The sequence below is a fragment of the Magnolia sinica genome, chromosome 18 (genome assembly GCF_029962835.1).
Source record: "Magnolia sinica isolate HGM2019 chromosome 18, MsV1, whole genome shotgun sequence".
Taxonomy (NCBI): domain Eukaryota; kingdom Viridiplantae; phylum Streptophyta; class Magnoliopsida; order Magnoliales; family Magnoliaceae; genus Magnolia; species Magnolia sinica.
The window spans coordinates 30,544,068-30,558,471 of NC_080590.1; the positions used below are offsets into that span (position 1 = coordinate 30,544,068).

General features: G+C 40.8%; 1 protein-coding gene across 1 annotated transcript; it reads right to left on the bottom strand.

Annotated features, from left to right (window-relative positions):
• Positions 1-13,472: 13,472 nt before the first annotated feature.
• LOC131232333 (uncharacterized) lies at positions 13,473-13,916 on the bottom strand. The gene has a single exon (XM_058228567.1). It carries the CDS (start codon positions 13,914-13,916, stop codon positions 13,473-13,475), a length of 444 nt encoding a protein of 147 aa, XP_058084550.1.
• Positions 13,917-14,404: the final 488 nt, after the last annotated feature.

Below are 14,404 nucleotides of genomic sequence, written 5' to 3' on the forward strand. Positions count from 1 at the left end.
ATAGAATCTATGAGCTATGTGAATCTTAGAATTACTTCTATCTTGAATACTCTGAACGCAACAAACCAAAAACAAAGAAAACAAAAGGGAAATGGCTATAAAACAGAGCAGCTAAAAGAGGAGCAAAAGGATGGGTAAAAAAAATGAATAAAAGGTTAAGAGTTGAAATACTTGCAATATTTTCTCTATGAAAGGCACGAGCTTCGCTTTAAGCAATTTCACAACTCTCATGAAGAGATAACTCGCCCGCCGGCTGACATTGGGATTCGGATGGTGTATACCCCTTTCATCAAGAAAGGCAGCCAACACAAGAGGTATATACTGTGTATTCTCTGCCGGCTGACATGGTTACTGTCTCTAAATACACGAGCGCCACCACATGATGCGAATGGCACGAAAAGCGCGCCGACAAGAGCATCGGGAGGAAGAGGGAGAGAGTAGAGAGAGAGAGAGAGAGGGATGATGGAGGAGCTTCGCTGGCCGCCGGACTTATAGAGAGGGCGGAAGAGAGGGAGGAAATAGGGAGAGAGGGTTAGGGTTGGGCGCCGGGTGGGATAGTTTTGAAAAGGGGGTAGAGTTTTTTTTTTTTTTTTTTGAAATGGTATATATACCCTGTACCAAGCCGAGTTCGAGTAGTATTCAAGTCAAGCCGATTCGAGCTGGGTCAAACTCGAACTCGACTCGAACTCATTCGAGCTCCAAAAATCAGCTCGACTCGGTTTGAACTCAGCTTCGATCCGAGTCAAGTCGAGCTTTTTCGAGTCAAGTCGAGCGAGTTACCGAGCTAACTTTGCTCGTGTACAGCTCTAGTTATTTTGAATAAAAAATAAAAATAAAAAAAATCTAAGGATGTTTACTATTTTTCTCCAAGGCAATAAAAAAGTATGTGTAAATAACAGAAAGCCATCTGAAATTAGAAGTAGATTAAAACAACACTCGAATAAGAGCCCTATGCCCTGGCCACAAATAATCAATCTCTTTATAACATAACGTTGTTAATTCCTAAGTTTAGTTCTTTAGTCATTTCAGGTCTATCCAGTCATGTTGTAGCAAGTCCGGAGCCATTAGTTTACTTTAAAACTGCTACCATCTAGTGCATTGCTACATTAGATACTTAGGAGTATATTAAATATCTACGACTACTATCATCGGATCCCTTGATTATCGAGTTTCTACTTGAAACATTGTCAGTTACATCCTACTGACTTCAGACCACAATTGTCTCACGACCGTATGTAATTTCCACAACTGTTTTGCTAGCACAACCCGTTGTATGTATTTATTCACTTTTTTGCTCATTTATATTTCTTCTCGCTAATTGTACTGCTCACATATTTCAATCAATAAAATAAGTTATTCAACCTTTTTTTTTGTCCAATTTTATGGCTTTATTAAGAAACTTGGTCCGATGTTACCATTGAAGGAAATATCATCAATTACAAGGCAAAAAGATCTCATTATTAGTGACTAACCCTCCATTTCTAAAATTGCTTGATCACAATAATAATTGGTGGCTGAACAGTTAGGACAATTTTCACAAATTTAGTTATAATCCGAATAGTTTGATGCTTGGGGTCACAATTGATTTAAGTACCACCCTTGCACACCCGGCACTAATTTAACTGTGCACATTTGATCGAATTTAGGCAGTTCATAATACGTGTGGCCACTTGTCTAGATTGAACAACTACACAAACAATGTTTTAATTATCAACTCACAAAAGGCCCACTAGCAATCACCATCAACGGTCATGTTCATGATTGGGTGGACAAGATGCATCGTTTCCTAATTTTAAAACGAAAAACTTTGATAATCTGGCAGAGTGGGATAGATAATAAGCAGGCACGTATAAATTACTTGAAAATTACATACCTGGAATTCCATGCAAGTAATTTAAATTAAACTTGCCAAATCAAGCGTCCAAGCCTTTAATGTATCATGATCCGAAAAGTAGTGAAATGCAATTAATTCAAATTAAACTGTCCAAAAGTCTTTAATGTGTAATGATCCAAAAATTGCCCCTATTTAATCATCCAACAATCAGATTGATGGACATTTATTAGACAATTAAGAATGAAAAGTATCCAATATTCGATATTTCAAAAAACAATTGTCCACAAATCAGAGGTTAGTATTGCTCAACCAATCCCATTGTGGGAATGAGGCTAATCAGCAATGAGTTTCGTGGTTTATTTTGTTTTTGAGTTGGCGTATACCTCTGTTTGGAATTTCTGAGTGCATGTGTATCAAGTGACTTTCGCAGCCCAAGTATCAAAGGACTCCTTATCTCCCAAAGTGGACGTACAGTGGAGCAAGAAAATGGAATAAGGTAGAGCCATCAGTCTAAAGTACACTCGTTGTGTGATGTTTTAATTGGAGCCGTCCATCAAGTGGCTCTTGTCATAGATGGCTTATGCATTAAAAGTCACACCTATTAGACAATAAATACACCAAATTTCTACAATATACTACTATGAATATCTGATCATTTACTAGTATTGATTTTTACCACTGTTTACGGAAGGCTACCAATCATACTGCTAGGATCATCCCATCTATTCTTATTCCAAATCATTAGCAACTGGATGAACGGTCCAGAGATGCCTATACGATATTACCGGTCCAGATCCACTGTCACCAACATAAAACATAGTTTTACGGTAAGGAAAAATGGACCGGTGAGGATTGGATTGGCCCACACATCGCTCTCAAGTGTCATGATCAATGGAAAACCTTCTTCATTTTCTTTCTTATTACGCACTTACCTTAGTCAAACTCGAGCTGTTAACTAGGCCCCAAAAAAAAATATTTTTTAAAAGTTCTTATTTAAAAATTGCACAATATTGAATTGGCAACGACACAAATAATTATATATGTATCCTTTTCATCTTAATTACATCAATCAATTTAAGCAACACCATACCCAGTGTTGTGGTTCGATTTACAGATTTGGTCAAGTGATAAATGTGAGCATATCATAATTGAATGTGTGGCTCAATTCAAACAGAACAACTATGACCCCATGTGCCAAGATAAGCAGATATGCAGTATGTGACCAATATTGAGTAGCATGTGACTAAGATTGAAGAAGATCGATCGCCTATTCAACCACTCGCACAATATATAAAAATAATTAAGTAATAGTCAGAAGGTAGGGTTTATCCTCTAATAATAGGTTACACTTTTGCCTTCCATATGAAAGAACTTTTTCAATACAGATCAAGGAACAATAAAGAAATTCTTACAATCAGTCGTAGAGAACAACTGCAAAACACCTTCTAAAATGGAGAACTCTGATTGATGCTCGAAATGAATACAACGTATGAGTGTAGACTCAAATTATAGGTAAAGTTAACAGGTACTTGATTAACGCTACAAATTAACTAAGGAATGTAAATGACAGATAATTGAAAGATAGATATGGTTTGATTGGGTTGGTATGAGATAATTTGCTTTGTTGAAATCATTTGCTATTTATAGCCTTAACCTGCCATCTACATGCTTCTCACTTTCTGACGATTGTTGTAACCGTTTAGCATGACTCACCCATCTCTGCTTCTAAACTTGCCATATGTCCTATAACTGTTTCAACACGATCACTCTTCACTAAACCGTTTAGTGGATGATGTGTAATCGCTCGATGCGCTCTAGCTATATTATCGTAGAATCTTCTTCGTATACCCCCAAAAATCTCTAAATACACCACGCAAATCTATCCAGATTACCTGCAATTCATTCTGATTCGCTTTCCTAGGAATTGGTGACAACAAAGATGAACATTGCCCCACACATCATTTCACCTTGTGGACGCTGCATAGGGGAGGGCGTGATTCTCCGAGGGTGTAAAAGATCTACTCTCTTCCTTTTTATTGGTTGCCTCACTAGAGGGCTTTTGTAAAAGGGGGTGAATGTGTTATATTTGACCAGAGTCGCCACTAACTAATTATTATGATTCTACAGTCAGTTAGAGTTGTAGAAATGCTTAAGATTGAGGACCCAAAGATCCTTAACCCCAAGATGACTCATGAGTTTACGTTCTAGAGATTCTGAGTAAGTTACCGCGGTTACAGAGAGGGAAGGTGTTAGGCACCCACTTTGTACGTGCAGGTGTACGGTTTTTACTTCACAAGATCTGACTAATTTATGAAGAATATGAGTAGTTCTCGCAAGCTGTAAATGTAGTGCGATGTAGAAAATGTAATACGATGCAGTAGTAAAGGTGTTTGATCAATCCGAATTTCTGATGGGCAATGTCCGACTATATCAACAATTCGCGGAGCATACGTTCGAAATGATCAAGTACGGGGTGCGAAGGATGCTTAATGATATATGAATGCTTATGGTAAAACGACAACCAACCGGTTAAGGTTTCTAATGGACCTACTATGATTATATCGGCAGGTTTCAGAGCACGCGCTTTCTAGTCAGATATGACGAAAATGATGGGATGCAATGTATATGTTAAACGACAGCTAAGTAGCTAATGTTTTTATGGGCAAGATTTGATTATTGTGGCAAGCCACAGAGCATACGCCCACCAATCAGATGCATGAAAATAATGAAAATACACTAGGATACTAATGTATATGAGGAGCAGGAGAGTTGAGAAGGGAATGGATATTGCTCGATGCTAATGTGTTGATTTGACTGAACTGATAGAGCTTTAGATAATAGGATGAACAATGTTGTCACAAGGTAAGATTGAGTGGCTCAGGAGGCTTGGACTCTTGTTAGGCTATGCTAGACCAGGGTTGATCTCTCTCTCCCTCTCTCTCACTCTCCTTGGTGGAGGAAATGGCTAGGGCTCTCTCTTTGTAACGAGAAGGGATGCTTGGTCATGAAGTTTGGTGTGTATGAAACGTGAAGGGACGGGGGGCTATTTATAGTCTCTCTACCCAGTTTTCTTGTAATTCCTAGTGATTTTAGGGGTAAAATACAGTTGAATGGTTGAAATTGAAGATTGCCGCATGACATCATTTCATGGGTTGGATGAGTTAGTAAAATGGTAATTCGAGGTAAGGAGATGGGCATTGGATTAAATGCACCTCAACCACACACTTGAGGTTCAAAAAATAAATCCTGAGAATTGTCCTGAAAAAAGATATTTTGAAATTCCAGGGCCAGAAAAACATTGTTCTGAAAAGGTGTCAGAATAGACTTCCATTGCATCGAAGCTTCCATCGAAGCTTTTATCAAAGCTAGTTCGATTCGATCGAGAATTTCAGGATTTTCAAGCGAAACTCGTTGGACAATTCTGGACAAGTTTCGATGGCATCGAAGTCACTTCGATGGCATCAAAGCTTCCATCAAAGGCCCTTCGATGGCATCGAAAGAGTACGCAAATTTTATGCGAACTGGGTCAATTTAAAGCAGTTTCTAGATTTTTCTAACTCAATGCGAAAGTTGGAGTTCCACAACTATAAATAGGATTCCCTAGGATGCTTTAAAGCATCTTTTAGGGTTTGTAAAGGGAGAGAAGGGCTAAGTGGAGCGCCGATGATGTTCTTTTACTTCGATTTCTTAATGGGTTCTAGTAGATTTTCTTATTTTTCTTATGTTTTTAAGTTAACTATAACTAGCTAAGCTCTTAGTTAGGGCTAAGAGGTGAAGCTTGTAGCGTATTGGGATGTTTATTTTACTTTGATTCTTTTCCTTATTGAACCTCATTGATTTCTAGTTTGATATTAAAGAAATATTTTTTATTTTTTATGATTTATTGTGACTCAAATTACAATAGATGTTGCAATAGCTTTGGATATCTTCTTTCCCTATTTTGAGGTTGTGAGATTGGTAAATCCTTTTGTTCACCATCATCTCTTGGGCATGGTAGGGTGATGGAATCCCTTCCAATTATCATAATTCTCCTTGAGAATTAGGTTAATGAAAAGCTTAGATTTGATTTAAATTGCTTTATCTTTTAATTGGATTGGATAGGACTCCAATTCCAATTATATTTATTGAATCAAGCAATGTAGCATCTTGATAGCTACAAGTGGATCCTTGGCGCTCTAATTCCCTTTTAATATTTGATAAATCCTTCACAATTACTCTCTTTTATTTATATTTTAAATTTAGATCTTCTCCTAGTTTTAGTTTTATTCTTGTCAAAATACGTGTAAGTTCAGTCCCTGTGGATTCGACCTCAGTCTCACCGGGTTATTATTATATCACGACCCTACACTTGAGGTTGTGAACAAGTTTTTGGCGCCGTTGCCGGGGACTACAGCTACGTTTTTCTGAAATTAATTAGTATTAGAATTAGGTTAAGATTAGGATTAACTTTTTTGCTTTGTTTTCAGGTTATGATTTTTTCTGAAATTGTTTATAAAAACTAACATTGTTTTTGTCTTGTAGGATCTTAACATAACAACTTTAATCCGGTAATCTCTTTCTAATTCTTTCTTTTCTTTTCTAGATATCTTATTTGCTCTAGTTTTCTTTCTTCTTAGGTTTCGTTTGGTTTAGTTATTGGAGGGCTAAGAGTGTTTCATGCCCAAGTGGGTTCGTGACAACACCCTCCTTCTCTTGAGTGAAGGAGGACTAGTTGAAGGGTTACCTATCCATCATAAGATTAGACACCACTTGAAATCCTCTCAGTTAATTAAAGTAATGACTGTAAATCAACCTCAACCTCAACCTCCAGTTGAGGAAGTTCAAAATGAAAATGAGGTGCATAATGCATCCCCGCTTCGTACTCTACAAGATTATTGACAACCGACAGGGATGAGTACACCTTCCTGCATGATTTTTCTAGACAATGCAGAAAATATGAATATTAAAGCTGAGGTGATCCAACTCATTCCAAAGTTCCATGAACTTGAATCTGAAAGTCCATATCTACACATGAAAGAGTTTGATGAGATAATAGTCACTTTACACTTTCCTAATGTGTCTGAGGACATAATCAGGCTGAAACTTTTTCCCTTCTCCTTAAAAGAAAATGATAAGACTTGGTTGCACTCATTGCGACCACGATCCATTGGCAGATGGAATGACATGACAAGGGAGTTCATAAAAAAATTCTTCCCATATCATAAGACGAACACCATCAGGCAGTCAATCATGAATTTCGCCCAAAAGGAATATAAGACATTCTTCCAATGTTGGGAGCGGTTCAAGGATCTTGTCAGTTCATGCCCACAACATATCTTTGGAACGTGGCGCATAACAAATTTCTTCTACGATAGACTGACATCTTCTATACGCTAATTGGTCAAGATGATGTACAATGGGGAATTTATGAACAAATATGTCGATGATGTGTGGGACTACTTTGACAAACTTGTTGAAAACGCACAATCATGGGACATCTCCCCAAGACCCAGCACCACTTCTAAGCTTACTCAATTAAAGGAGAGGAACAGAATATATATTTTGAAAGAAGATGATATAAATGCTAAAGTGGCCAATCTCACAAGGAAAATTGAGGCCATGGAACTTAAAAATGATAATGCTAAGGAAGTTGTTTGCGGTATTTGTGCTTGCAACGTACATACAACTGAGAATTATCCAATAATTTCTGCTTTTCAAAAAATATTGAATGAGCAATCGAATGCCGTGAAAAAATACCAAAGACCTTTCAATGGACCCATCTCAAATACATATAACTAAAGTTGAAAGAATCATCCAAATTTCAGTTGAAGGAACGAACAGACCACTACCTCTCAAGGGATCCTTAACCAAATTCTGAATCAAAGGAACCCTCAAGAAGATGCGGTCTTAAAATATATTCAAAATCAAGAGCTTTTTAATCAAGATATGCTACAAGCCTTTCAAGGCCTTACAAAGGCCATGCAATGGCTTGAGATGAACAAATCAATTGTGGAGAAAGGGATCCTTCCAACCCAGCCTCTCCCTAACCTTAAACTGCAATATGAAATAAGTGACCCAAACCCTTTAAGTCAAATGGAGCAGGCTAAGTCTATCACGACTCTTAGGAGTGAGAAGATTATTGACAAAACCATTCTGCTAATGACTGAAAGGCCCAAGGACCCGGAAGAAACTAAGAATGATGGACTTAGCAATGCCTGACATGAGGAAAAATCGAAAGAAGTGAGTAAGTTGATTGCAGCATTCCCCCAACGGTTAATTGCACCAAAACCTCTAACTCACAGAATATTCTAGAAGTGTTAAAACAAGTGAAAGTCAACATCCATTTATAGAACTTTGTGAAACAAATTCCCTCTTATGCCAAATTTCTGAAAGATTTATGTGCAACCAAGAGACAATAGACTATTCAACAGAGAATTTTTCTAACAGAAAAGGTGAGTGTCATCCTCAAGCAATATGTGCCACAAAAATATAAAGATCATGGTAGCCTAACTATTACCTGTATAATTGGGAATCACCAGATAGAACACGCACTTCTTGACTATGGAGCAAGCGTTAATTTAATTCTTTTCTCGATAAATGAACAATTGGGTCTAGGTGAATTAAAATCCACTTAAACTACATTACAACTTGTTGATCGTTCAGTCCGTGTACCGAGAGGGATAATCAAGGATGTGTTGGTCTAGGTTGACAAATTTTATTATCCGGTAGATTATATCATCCTGAATACTCAACTCATCGTAGATATAAGCACTCAGATCCCTGTCATCCTTGGTCGTTCATTCCTAGTTACATCAAATGTCATAATTAATTGTAGGAATAGAGTTATGAGTTTATCTTTTGGAAACATGACGATAGAGCTTAATATCTTTTTCAGCATAGCAAACAATCAGAAGATCTTGACGATATCCATGACATTAACATGATCAACTTTTTCATGGAAAATAGAGCAACACTGAATCTATACTTTGATCCTCTATGGGGCGTTTGGCGCCTGGTATTAGATGGGATTAGGTGGGATGGAATTGCATTTGGTCCCTTGCCAATTCCACTCAATGTTTGGGAAGAATGGAAAAGCTTGAATTAGATTAGATGGAATTGCATTTGGTCCCGTGCCAATTCCACTCAATGGTAGCAAGTTGTGTAGGTCCCACCATGATGTGTGAACTATATCCACACCGTCCACCCATTTTTCGAGATCATTTTAGAGCATGGGTCAAAAAATCAGGTAGATCTAAATCTCAAGTGGACCCCACCACAGAAAGTAATAGGGATTGAACACCTACCATTGAAAACTTCTTTGGGACCATATAAGTTTTAAATCTGCCTCATTTTTAGGCCCATGCCATAAAATGAGGTTACAAAATAGATGAACAATTTGGATATAACACATGTGTTATTGTAATGCCCTGAAAATCGGGGGTCACGCATACGCTCAACTTCCGAGTTCTCGAGAGTCACTTATAACCAATTTTCATTAATGTGCATTTAATCCGGTTTAATTGTGCAGCCTGGAATTCCCTGGAACATGAAGCATAATCACACAAGTCTACTGAAATAAAAGAGATCAAACATATATCTATATACATGTCCAAAAGAATAAAAGGGTCGCACATGGCGCCACCCAACAAAATCACAAAAAGAATAGTAAGTCCAAAAGAATGAAACTGAGCCCCTTGTACAACGATCTAATCCCGCCTCTTAAGCTGGCGGTGAACCGTCCATCAACTGGAAGTAGGATAGCTCGTCCTCCTCCTCGAAGTTCACCTCACCATGCTCTTCAAGCCCTGAGTCACCTGCATCTATGAATGGGTCTGGTTGGTGTTTTAAAACACCGTCTCAGATTGGGAGTGAGTGATCAACTCAGTGGGTGCTATTAGTCTCAAGTTATAACAGACATCAATTATAATATGAACTTAATGAAAGTAGTCAATCATAAACACCTAGCTAATCTTATTAATGTGCATGCATGATAAATGATATGATGCGTGCCCTCTCCACAACGCTCCCTCGAGCGACTTCATCTAACGATCGCGTATGACAACATTCCCTCAGAGCGACCTCGACTGCCGAGTCGCCACCCTAACTGATGCAATGTGATGCGATGCGATCATGTTAGCCGAGTTATTAGTTAAGTTCATTCATCCAACAAGTTGGAAAATCTGGTACACCCCACGTATCAATGCCCTAAACTGGTTACGAGACCAAGACCCCCCAACGTGTGAGGCCGAGACCCCGCGGTCCGTGATCCCGTTAGATTCTTCATCCCCAACTTCAAGCACGTGAGGAGTACCAAGAGAAAGGGATCACTCGCGGTCACTACGGGGAGGCGCGGTACCCCAGCATAGGCCGACAGCTCGGACACAGTGTCCCATTCCACCATGCCCGGCTCACGAGGTTGTGGACTAGTTTCAAGTGGGTTATTGATGGGCTACAACGGTTGTAGGGTAGATCAGGTTCTATACATAGGTGAGCAAACAGGGTTAATAAACAAAGTTGGTCAGCCCGTAGACTACACCGCACGAGTCCATACAAGTACGTGACGGAACGGCATCGAGTGTAAGTAACCCATGTAGTCTGACTACTGTCGCCCATGCGCACTCACCTGAACCCATGGGTTAGCCTCGAGGCAGTCCTTCCAACGGAACCACCTTCGCTCTCCTCCTGTTCCTGACCAACCCAAGGGTACAAATAGTGATTCATGGCATGCCGACTACCAATGTATCATCTAACATAAACAACATCATGATCTCATACTTCTCACATACAATTCAAATTCTCAAAGCAAGCAAGGCTAACAATATCATGAAAGAAGTGCATGTGAGATGTGGGTGTATGTGAGAAAGTTAAGCACTTCCTCCACCTTAGAAAATCATATACACAAGAGTAATAAAATCATACATAATATGAAGCAACAATATATGAAAAAATCAACACGGCATGAGCATGTAATCATCCATGCACAAAATCATGTGAGAAACACGAACAACATCATGAGAGAGAGAGCCAAATATGCAAATCCAGACAATTCCAACAAACATACAATTCCTAGGGTTTCCCTAGACATTCAAATACAACATCCAAGCAATCAAAATCATTAAGCTCGTACTAAAATTGGTGCTAGGCCACCTAAGAACAATAGTCTGTACCTTTGAATTTGTAGAAGGCGTGGGATCGACCTAGGAGGGTGGATTTCGACGGTTGATTGGCTGGAATCCCTAAAACAACATTTATTGTTAGAACCCAAGCAAATCCCTTCTCAATCACATGGGTTTCAACGAAAATGGGTGATGGGTCTTACCTAGATGATTAACAGAGTGAAAAGGGCAGCCGAGGATGAGGGGTTCTTCTTGGAGAAGATGTAGGGAGTTTTGGGGTTTGATTTCATTGGGCCCCACCTTGATTTAGGGTCCTCCTAGCTCTCCTTCACATTCTCATTCTCTCTCCTTCGTTCCTATGCTCTCTCTCTCTTTACTCCTTGGTGGTTGTAGTAAAGGAGGGAGTTATGAGTGAGCTAGGGCTTTATTTCCTAGACTTGAGCCCTTTGACCTTAAGTTTCTTTAAATGCCCACAATGGCCTACTAGGACCCCATATTAGCCTAGGGGCGGCCCTAACACCCCTCCGGCCACCAAATTTGGTGGGTATGTGTCTTATGGCCCAATGAGGGGCCATATAAAATTTGGGAACAAACGGATGAACGGTTATTGGGTTTAAGTCAATGATTCCAATCTTTAAACGGCCCTGTGGGGGCCATTCTGGTGATTGGAGCGATTCTAGTGGCCCTCTGGCCATGAAATTTATAAGATAGCAGCTCCATAGCCCGATGAAGGGCATGCAAAATTTGGAGACGATTGGATCTGGGGTTTGGTCGTATAGGTCCGATTTGCGATCAACGATCACCGCTCCTCGATTGGGTCCCAGAGTTTGTGGACGGGTGTAGAAAAATTTATTAGACCTTCACCATAAATGTAGAAGAGATCCGACGGCTGAATAGTATGGTATCTTGGTTTCATTTGCAAGTGCTAGATTCCGATCCTGGCATTAGTGGGGTACGTTTAGCCAGTGCCAGATCCCACTTTTGGGTGACCACCGGTTCTGTGGTCCGCGATGGTCCCGAAGCCCAGTGAGATCTATACTTCCCTAAAATTTTATAATTTTCTGACCTTTTCGTGTCGCGGTATAGCCCGTACGTGCTGTTGCTAAGTGTAAACGGCCATCCGGCTTGGTGGCCCGCACTCGGTCTTGCCATGACCCACTTGGTTTATTCTAATGGGCTAATCCTAGGTTAATTAGCTTGTGGTACCTCACCACGAGTAGTACAATCGAACGGTCCTGCGGCAAATCCTATGTGGACGCCCCAGCACAGTTATGGCTGGATGGGATGTTACAATCTTCCCCCCTTATAAATAAATTTTATCCACGAAATTTGTACATGTTCATATTACTGAAGCAGGCTTGGGTAATGCTTGTGGACTTCTGCTTCCATCTCCCAAGTGGCCTCTTCTTCATCGTGATGGGTCCATAGTACCTTGACCAATGGGATGACCTTGTTGCGTAGGACCTGCTCCTTCTTATCAAGTATTCGAGTGGGTCGAAGAATGTATGTGGCATTTTTCTTAAGCTCCACGTGCTCCCACTTGATGATATGCGAAGGATCGGGGACGTACTTCTTCAACATTGATACGTTGAAGACGTTATGCACTCCGGCTAGAGGCGTGGGTAGGGCCAAGCGATAGGCAACCGCACCAACTCGGTCCAAAATCTGGAATGACTCGATGAACCACGGTGCGATCTTTTCCTTCTTGCTGAAGCGTAAAACGCCCTTCATTGGGGAGATCTTGAGAAATACGTGGTCCCCAGCTTCAAATTCTAAGTCTCTCCGCCTTGTGTCGGCATAGCTTTTCTGCCTGCTTTGAGCCGTCAAGAGGCGGTGCCGGATAATTCCAATCTTCTCGGTCGTGATCCGCACCAAATCCGGTCCTAGCAAACTCTTCTCGCCAATTTCCTCCCAACAATGCGGGGCTCGACACGGACGCCCATACAAAGCCTCGTAAGGCGTCATACCGATGCTAGCCTGGAAGTTATTGTTGTAGGCAAACTCGGCATATGAGAGACAATCGTCCCAACTCTCCTAAAAGTCCAGAACTTAAGCCCGCAACATGTCTTCCAAAATCTGGTTCACTAGCTCGGTTTGCTCATCTGTCTGCAGGTGGAAAGCGGTACTAAACTTCAACTTCACTCCCATGGCCTCTTGGATGCGGGTCCAGAAGATCGACGTGAATCGTGTGTCTCAGTCTGACACAATTTCCAACGGGACACCATGGAGTCGCACGATTTCCTTGATATATATCTTGGCCAAGTCATCAGTGGAGCTAGATGTCTTGATTGGCAGAAAATGGGTTGCTTTAGTTAGCTTGTCCACAATCACCCATATCAAGTTATGCCCCTTCCTTGTCTTGGGCAAACCGGAATGAAGTCCATGGATATAAAGTCCCACTTCCACTCGGCAATGGGCATGGGCTGCAATAGGCCGAGGGCTCGGCGGTGCTCGGCTTTAACTTGTTGACACGTGAGGCATCGGGACACATACTCTACTAGTTCCTTCTTCATGTTGTCCCACTAATAATTTCACTTCAAATCCTAGTACATTTTGGTACTACCAGGATGCATCGCTAACTTGGAGTCATAAATAGCATTTAGGACTTCTTCTCGTAGTCCTTGAAGGTTTGGAATACAAAGACGGCCTCGGTACCGCAACCCTCCATCGGTACCGATCCTCCACTCAGACTTCCCATTGTTCCTTGCTCTTTCCCTCATCTTCTTCAATAACTCATCGCCCTCCTGGGCTTCAATGATCTTACTGTCAACCAGGGGCTGGGCCTGAATATGGGCTATGACCCCGTACGGCTCCTCCATGGTTAGCTTCATGTCAAAGTCCCGAACAAATTCCACCATATCCCACTCTCTCACCATTAGTGGGGCAACAAATTCGATTATCTTTTTGCGACTCAAGGCGTCTGCCACCAGATTGGCCTTGCCAGGGTGATATGAGAGATCGAACTTGAAGTCCTTCAACGTTTCCATCCAATGACGCTGTCTCATGTTCAGGTCCTTCTGGGTGAAGATGTATTTGAGACTCTTATGATCAGAAAAGAGCTCAAACTCCTCACCATAAAAATAGTGTCTCTATATCTTCAATGTGAAAACTACCACCGCAAGCTCGAGGTCATGTGTAGGGTAGTTATTCTCATGCTTCCTTAACTGTCGAGAAGCATAAGCAATTGCCCTATCCCTTTGCATGAATACACATCCCAAGCCCACACGAGAAGCGTCAGTATAGACGGTGTACTTATCCTTTGCTCAGGTAGCACAAGCACAGGTGTTGACGTCAGTTTGTCCTTCAACTCTTGGAAGGCCGCCTCCGCCTTCTCATTCCATGCAAATTTAAAATCCTTCCCCGTAAGCTAGGATAGCGGTCAGGCTATCTTCGAAAAGTCTTTAATGAATCTTCGATAATAGCCTGCGAGATCGAGAAAACTTCGCACTTTCGTAACCGACTTCAGTTGCTTCCA